Source organism: Cyprinus carpio, chromosome A19 (genome assembly GCF_018340385.1).
Source record: "Cyprinus carpio isolate SPL01 chromosome A19, ASM1834038v1, whole genome shotgun sequence".
In the NCBI taxonomy this organism is placed as follows: domain Eukaryota; kingdom Metazoa; phylum Chordata; class Actinopteri; order Cypriniformes; family Cyprinidae; genus Cyprinus; species Cyprinus carpio.
The window spans coordinates 1,270,306-1,279,237 of record NC_056590.1 but is presented as its reverse complement, the minus strand read 5'-3'; the positions used below and the strand labels follow the sequence as shown (position 1 = coordinate 1,279,237).

General features: G+C 36.6%; 1 protein-coding gene across 1 annotated transcript; it reads left to right on the top strand.

The window, feature by feature from the left end:
• The first annotated feature begins 1,379 nt into the window (after positions 1 to 1,379).
• On the top strand, positions 1,380 to 6,102 carry LOC109093436 (SH3 domain-binding glutamic acid-rich-like protein 3). Its single transcript, XM_019107174.2, has 3 exons — positions 1,380 to 1,536; positions 3,113 to 3,280; positions 4,237 to 6,102. Exons 1-3 carry the CDS (start codon positions 1,492 to 1,494, stop codon positions 4,300 to 4,302), a joined length of 279 nt encoding a protein of 92 aa, XP_018962719.1. The 5' UTR covers positions 1,380 to 1,491; the 3' UTR covers positions 4,303 to 6,102.
• Positions 6,103 to 8,932: the final 2,830 nt, after the last annotated feature.

The window sequence follows — 8,932 nt, the reverse complement described above, 5'->3', positions numbered from 1 at the left end:
TTTCTTTGGAGGGGTCAGCTCTCTATTTGGATAACATTTTGTTAGCACAAAAATGAAAAGGTCAGAGAACAGGCAGATCTGTGCAGGGCTTGAATGTCCCGTGCGGACTGTACAACAGGAAACCGTTGACAGCTTCCTGGAAAATGTTTGATGCATAGAGCAAACTCTCCACTGCCAACACACTGATTATCTGAGGGAGGAGCTTCCTCTTTCAGAACTGTTACCGTGGGCATTTGTGTCAGTGTACACACGGACATGTCTTTTCACTTGTTTCCCGGTTTGAATATGTGAAAGAATTGTATGTAAGAATATCAGTTTGCTCTGTGTTGAGTAACTCCTGACACCAAACCCGAGACGTCATCTCAGGGGGACGTTCAGTGAAATATCAACACAAGATGTTAAGAAAAAACCACATGCATACTAATATGAAGCCCCTCTCTGCCACTGAATGTAGAGGGGAATAAAAAAGAAAGCATATTCACATAATATTCCATTATGATTGTTCTAAATGGGGTTATATTTGGAAAGGAAAATATGAAGTGGTTCAATAGTTTCCACAGTCAGTTATTTATAAAATCATGGGAAAATGGTTGACTATTTAAAATTGGCCCCTAAAATATTATAATAAAAGAGGAGATGAAGAGTTCACATCTTAAATGATGATATTCATCCCGAAGGATGATGATGTCATGATGGCATGTCATGATGAGTTGTTTTGATTATGGAATTGTACATCATTATAACAAGGGGGACTGTGGTAACAGGGTGGATGCATTTTTTTAAAGCGATAGTTAACCCAAAAATAAAAATTCTGTCATTGTTTATTCACCCTAAAGTTGTTCCAAACCTGTACCCGGATGATGCACTTAACCGAAAAAAACAAAGCGTGGAAAGTTGGACACTTCATTTTTTTATATTTATTTTTTTATTGGGATTAACAACAAGAATACAAAAATATACAACCATAGTAACAACAAAATCACAAACCAAAAATAAATAATGTTGGACACTTCATGCACTCAGCTGTCGCAGCTTTAATTACGTAGCGAAGGGGGAGGGGCTATGAGACTCCGACAAAATAACCAATATATATATAATACATGCACCACATGGTTGAGTACATGGTGCACAAGTACATAGTGTATGAGTACATAGTGTATAGTGCGTCATCTGGGACGCAGCTAAAGCATTAATTGTCCATATTCGTTAATACAACATCGTTTGAGAATCCATTTCCCATAGTGAAGTCAAAAATAAAGTTTTTTTTTTCTTCAAATAAATAAAAAAATGATCGTCTATTGTTATTGATAGTTATTGTTAAACACTTAGGGCCGCCGATCTTCATCGTGTTTATGGTATTTCCTCATGCAGCAATAAGGCGCTGTCCCTTTAAATGAGTGACGAGGTGTCTGTGGTGAAACAGCGACTGTAGAGCACCAGACCGGGAACTGATCGCCTTCAGAAACACAAAGAGACACCACGACCAACGCTATGGGCATCAAACTGTATTACACCACCGTCACCGCATCGAGAGAGGTGAGGATAAACCTGTGCCCTGTGCACGTAGTAACCGAGCCGTGCACGCGAAGAATACAGAGTTAAATACATTTGAAATGGAGGATTAGGCTTCCAGACACACCCAGCTGCTCCATTAACACACATCTATCCACATTCACTCGCTATTGCGACACAGAGCGCGTAGAAATGCGTAAGACATCGCTGTGACACTCGAACGTTTTAAGATCTTGCAAAGCGTTTGTTTATGCTGAAAGGATGATGTGCATTGGATTGAGGGCGGAAGTTATGTTTCTGTGTTGCATGTAGTTATTCTCTCACTACTGTTGCATGAGAGTGACCTATAAACTATTTGTTTTGCGCGTAAATAAAAGCGTCCTCTTTAAATCCTGTACACGCCACATTGGCAATCGATGTATACTAGAGATGTTGCACGTGACAGTTGCATTGCAGCTTTGAGTAACGAGCACATGTGTTGTGAATTAATTTGTGAGTTTGATTTACTACAGATTTAGTTGTACTTCTATAATCGCGGGCATATAAATAATGTGAAGAACAGAAAATATCGAAAGTGTTCAGTCATGATTTGTTTTTAAAGTTTTAGACGTAATGAAAATAAGATAAATGATTCTACATGTAGTGGGGTCGCCCCCTCATGTGTGCCACCATGTTTAGATCACATGACCAACCATGTCATGGAATTTTACTTGCATGTTACAATTTACATGCAGATTACTTCTTAAGAGCGCAAAAAAAAAAAAATCCTACTAATTTTACTACTAATAATAGCAAAAACTCCTTTTTTTTTTCTTTTTAACTTCATATAGCGCTTGCAACCAGTGTTTAATGTGCTTTGCAAAATGCACACACGCACACAAAGCAAATAAAATAATATAGCAATAAGACAGCAGGGAGAGAGCTAGCAGCATAAATGATGGGTCATGTTGTGCATATTGTTGGAAACATGTTTAATGTGTGAGATTTACATTGAAATCCACTATAAAGCCCTAATCATCTTTTACCATTTTAATGTAGGTTATTGTTTAATTTTTAACTGGTGCTTTGCTCAGGGTGTGGTTTCTGCAGATATGACCCAACTTCCTGAATATAGTGTTTCATTATTAATCATCAACTCAAAATTTTGTAGTTGAAAACACTGTGTGTTAAAAGGAAAGTACACTTTTCTGCACCTTTTTTTCGTGCAGTGCATGGTTTGATTTGGTTGATAAAAAGACGAAGATGAAAAGAATGTTTTGACTACTGTTTATAATGCATTTCCTTCAAGTACATAAACTTCCTCCCTAATGTTCTCACATGATCACGTGACTTTTCAGGAAGTCGCGTAAAGATGCATTCAAATTTTTATTGCTTTTGGCCTGTAAATCAGTTTTATTGAAAAACACTTCATTTAATTAGACTGTATCTTGTGTATCTTTTTTCAAGTTTCTAGCTCTCTTGAGCTAAATCTGAATAATGTTACGGCTGAGTTGAAAAATGCAAATGAGACAACAGCTCAGCTCAGTTATTTAACAAAAGAGCAGTGGCAGGAATGAAAAGCACAGTTACTTACTGCCTGACCGTTTCCCGTGTTTCTCAGGTCAAGTCTCAGCAGGCCGAGGTGATACGTATTCTGGAAAGTAAGAGCATCAAGTATGAGCTGATTGACATCTCGGTGGGCAGTGCTGTTCGGGATGAGATGAGGAGTAAATCTGGCAACCCCACAGCAATCCCACCACAGATATTCAACGAAGACCAGTACTGTGGGGTAAGGAGGACTGACAGAAAGGGAAAATTCTCCCTCGTGTCATTACAGTCTCTCATGACTTGGAGCTGAAGTGCATTTTTTGAACAGTATCCTTTTCAATTTTGTCCCTAGTTATAAAAGTAAATGGGAACTGTCCCAAAACAGACAACAACAAAGTACCACCCAGTTAGTCCACACTAGACTTTCAAAACCTATGATGGTTTTTGGGACTAAACTAAATGGACTGAAATGTCATTCATTATTGACTGAAACAGTGACAAGAACAGTGGTGCATTACATTTTCAGTGAATAATGTCAGAATATTGAATTTAAATTTGTAGATAAATGTTCTTTATAATGGAGTTTGTTTAAAGGGGCAGTCCACGCAAAAATGTCATCGTCAGATTTCTGTCTCCAGTTAAATACTCATGTTCTGTGTATTGTTTCTTCACCATTATTTCTTCTGCTGAGCACAAAAGAAGATATTTTGAAGAATGTTGATGTTTGAATAGTTCTGTTCCCATTGACTTTGAATAACAATTCAAATTTTTATGTTTTGTTGCACAGAAGAAAAATTAATACAGGTTTGGAACGTCATGCTTTTGTTAAAGGGAAAGTTCACCCAAAAATGTAAATTCTGTCATCATTTGCTCACCCTCGTGTCGTTCCAACCCTGTATGACTTTCTTATTTTTTTGTGGAACTTTAATGAAGATATTTTGAAGAATGTTGGTAACCAGAAAGTTCTGGAAAATTCAAAAATACAATGCAGGTCAATGGGAATCAGAACTGTTTGGTTACCAACATTCTTGATAAATAATGAATTTAAATTTTTCCTTTAAATATAATTTATTTCTTGTGTACAAATGAAGTAATTCAATAGCAAACCTCCAGTATTTTTATTTATTTATTTATTTTTATCAGATGACTTTAGTTTCAGGTCTGAAACTCATACTGTGTGTGTTTTCGTTCTTTCAGAACTACGAGATGTTCTCTGAGGCGGTGGAGGCGGACACAGTGGAACAGTTTCTGAAGATTGCATGAGAGCCAAACCTGGTAGCAACCATCATCCTCTTCCCTTCCCTGGTCCATGTCCACATCCCAAAGGGAGGCCTGCCTGTCCCCCTCTGCTCCGCTGGCGGCGCCTGCCTTCGGTGTCTCAATGCCATGCCACATGCCAAAAACAATCAACAGAAAAGCACACACTCATTTTTACCCTCAAACAGAGACCCAGTCATTCATTCATTCCTTCATGCTTTTGTTTCGATGATCGTGTTTATTTTCTCTCTTGTGTCCTCTTTGGTTCCGACGCTTAAACACCACTAAATTGTCTTAATCTTGTTTGGATCAGAGCTCTTTGATGTGTAGTAATTAGGTCACCTAATCTGGGAAGCAGCACTATGTTTATTCCAGATTGAACTAATCCACAGTCCAAGAAATCCGAGAATCGTTTTGTGTCCAGTAGTTGAATCAGATTGCCAATTTGTATAGATGGCCTTCATATAGTCCCGCCTTTAGTACTGATAAATCATTTAGAACTGGTTAACTCTCTACGGGCTGAACGTGTTGGTACCTTAAAAACACAGGCCCTAATTTCCAGCATGATGTGAACCAGCTGCACTGGATTCTCTATTAAACACACTGCTTTGTATCGGATGCTTTGGCAGAGTTGAAGCCACAGGTTTGCTCTCCGAGACAGATTTCCATTTAATATTCCCAAATTCAGGGATTGAAAAACGTTCCGTTGCTTTAAACTGTGCCAATAAATGTCTGTACGAATGGGTTTTCCATACAAGCCTCATCTGGATACAAACCTTATTCCAAAGTCTGAAAATCCATTCAAAGGATGAATCCCACAATGATTTGGTCATGTTTTATTAAAATAAGAAATCATATTTTGCATAAATGAAACCTTTTTTTTTTTTTTTTTGCATTCTGATATTTGTTTTATGACATTTAAACACAACCTTTAATGTAGTTTTTATATATTATATATATATATATATATATATGCTTTACATTTTTGCTATATGCATTGCTATAATGATAATTCTGCAAAATTGTCATGAAGATAATTTCAAAATGCAACAAAAAAGGCATCATTTTGCAAAATATAATTAGTTATTTCCTTCTTTGAATTTTAGAATCCGGACACATTCTTGACTGGTTCAACCATTCATTTAATAGCAGAGTAATGAGAGCCATCTGCTCAGCCGCTTAAACCAATATACTCTGACACATTCCTGTTATACTGCAGAATTTCATCTCATTTTGTTCTGGTAATGCACTAAGTGTTGTTGTTTCTGTGATCAGCAGTGCAAACCTTCCCTGAGCTCTTAATTAGCTCTGTACTTCAGCTGCAAACACGAAATTCATCTTCTAGTAGCCGAATCACTCCATACGGCATAGTTCACATGTGCATGCTGTTCCATCAAGTGTCAAACTGAGCTCACTGGAGGTTGTAGCATTGACTTTCCAGCAGGTTATCCTCTAGCATGTTATGTTGATCATATTGGTACTTAATTAATACTGTATACCTGGCACAGTCTTACAAACTTGATGCGAGTCGTGGTCCCACATCTACTTCATTTAATCTGGCATCTGTACTGTCTGCTGCTCTCAGTTGGTCTTTTTTTGCAGTGTATGCAACTGTTGTTCTTTGTGGTCAAAGTTGAGGATGTGGGACCTGCACGCACAGACAGCTGGATCATGAAATGATTGTGAATCTTTGTCTGTCGTTATCGTTTGTAACGATTTCTTGTGGTCTCTCTGTGCTGTACTGCTTTGCTTTTGGACCAACGCCCTTTTTGGCCAAAATAAAATAATGGTAATTAGGGAAAGAAATGCTGTTGTCTTCCAAGAAGATGGTGAAATTGTGGTGTATGGCTCAAATAAAAAGTGCAAAAAAAAAAAATATATATATATATTTATATGTGCAAAAAAAAAAAATTATATATATATATAAAAAAAAAAAATATATATATATATATAAAATGACAAATTTTTATATTGCTGGCATATGTTTACATTTATTTGTTTGGTAGATACCTTTATCCAAAACACAGGAAAACCAAGCATGTTTAATAATTAGAAACATATTCATGGTAATCAAATTAACTGGGTTTAGGTGAGTGTTAAATGTAACTCAGATTAACTTTGTTAACTAGCCCTACACAGATCTTCATGATTAAAATGGGAACAAATGGGGGACCAAAAGTCTGAAACAACAAGCAAATTTAAACTGGAAACAAGCAATTTTAGGAGTTTTACACTTTTAAACATTTCTAAAAAAAAAAAAAAAAAATTATTCTAACACTACTTGAACCCTTTATGTATTATAATATGTTTTTTTTAATGCATTGTATCTTTTCAGAAATGATTGTAACCAAAGTTAAAATGCATCATTTTATTATTTCCGGATTTCTTGCCACATCTAAAACTGTTTGTCATTTGTTTTGACGTGTTATACTTTCTAAAGATGTAAAAATGAATAGATAAGTATTATAAATGTGGTTACAGCCATCCATCAGATCATACAATGCAGATGAATGCATGATTTGGTGTACTGCAGGGCATATATTACCAACAATTTCTAGGCCACTAATGTTTTTGAGCATTGATCAGGGAAACTCTCTGATGTTCGCGCTCTGAATCGTTGTAAACTAATGCTGGACACTGAACTGAAGACACCAGCAGTGATCAGGGGTTTAACTGCTGTGATCACTGCATTATTTGCTCTCACTTTGCATGTAATCTTTGGACCCAAACCTGAAGGGTGGATACTGACACTCGATCAGGGAGCTGTAGTTAATTATTCATCCGCACTATCAGCTCTGCACTCTCACTGACCAGCACTGAAAACAGGCCTTAAGAATTAGATTAGATTCACTCGCCTGTTAATTACACATAAATACGCTTGTGGAGATGAAACGTCAGTTTGATGTAAAATTTGAAAGAAAATATGAAAACATGTCTCAAATTAAGCAAGATATTAGTTGATTTTCTGTATATGTTCAGGAACAGGTTGAATTTTCCAGGCTTACAATATCTGATTTGTCTTCCATATCATTTTTTAATTATTATTTGTGAGCTTATTTACAGTTCCTGTATAAAAATGCATGTGTCTAGTTAAACAGCACATGTACTTTTAGTTTATTATAGCCAAAACTGAATTGCTTTTCACTGCTGTGTTGCATACTGAAGAAGAAAAAAAGTCTCAAAACTTAAAAAGCCAGTTTTGCTAGACGTGATAGTTGCATTCTTGTGTTTTACCACCAAGTCAAATTTACAGGTTATTTATTATTATTTTTAACATTAGAAAAATGAAATGCATGCACATTTCCAGTGCGTTTTGATCCAAAGAACCAGCTTATACTGTCAAGTAGGGTTTTTTTTTTTTGGTTTTGTTTTTTTTTTCTGAAAGGTTGAGCACATTCTTCTAATGATGTCAGCGATGTGTTGCGTCCTCGTGTGGCTGTGAGAGAAACAACCACTTTCCACCATCCACTGGAATGAAATAATCATATAATGGCCAGTGAGAAAAGCTTAAATTAGTTAAAAAACAGAGAACAAGTGATAGGGACATCCAAGCCTGAATTATGATCACATTTGAATTATCTGGCAAAGCCCACACGAGTCTAGCTTTGTTCATATAGTTGTGTAGTGTGTCAGAAGCGCGATGTCTCGCAAAGGTTTTCTTTAGCAGTGGTTTTATATGTTGGTTTAAAACACTAAAATTGTATTAAATAAGGATGATTCTGACTCAGGGACCCAGTGTTTCCGGTCACTGGTGTAATTACTCCATATACAAACACAGAATGAGTCAAAAATGTGAAAATAAACACAAAATGTCTTACCAGATTGTATTTATTTCTTTGAATGTTAATTTGAATAAGTAAGTCACCAGGTAAGTGATACCAGGTAAATCATATTTTAAAGGGGAAACACACTATGTGACCCTCCGTTTACTATTTGAAGCCTAAAGTATAACGGCTGCAGACAGGGTTCAGCATTAACTGTCAAACAAATGTGTGGAAAGTCTTAGGAAATTTGTGTTAAAATTGGCTTTGCAAACCGCAAAGATTCATTTAAAGTGCGGGCGAATGTGATGTTACAGCTGAAGAGGTTTAAGTTGTGCCCCTACAGCAAACACGGCTGGTAAGAAACAGCTTTTGGAAAGACTGGTGCAGTCTAGTACAGCAACTATTCAAAGAACATCCCGTGTGGACAGAAAGGAGAAGTGAAGCTTAGATATAAATATATATCATTGCAGACTGTGTTTGTGAAGGATAGAAGATCGAGTGTATCAACACAAGCGGCTTTAATAAACCTACGGTCAGATTTCTCAATGTCACAGTCAACAGTAAAGAGGCTTTTGAGCTCAGGGTTTCACTTTTGTGTAAGAATGTGTTGCTTTTTACTATTGTCAGATAGGAAGTGGTCATCAGTAGACTGTCCACAGGTGAAAACTGATTTCAGACAGTTAAGTAAAAGTTCATTCATTGCTGTATTTGTGTTAATTTGGCATATATGGCATCTTGTATGAGTTCTTTCATTATCAGTGATTATCAGATAGTTCTGGACAGCAGTGGATACTCAAAGTGAGACTAAGTTCCTGTCTAGTGTTTCCTCTTCGTTTCCTTTCGCTGACTGCTGTTGTCTGTAGGTGCTTGGC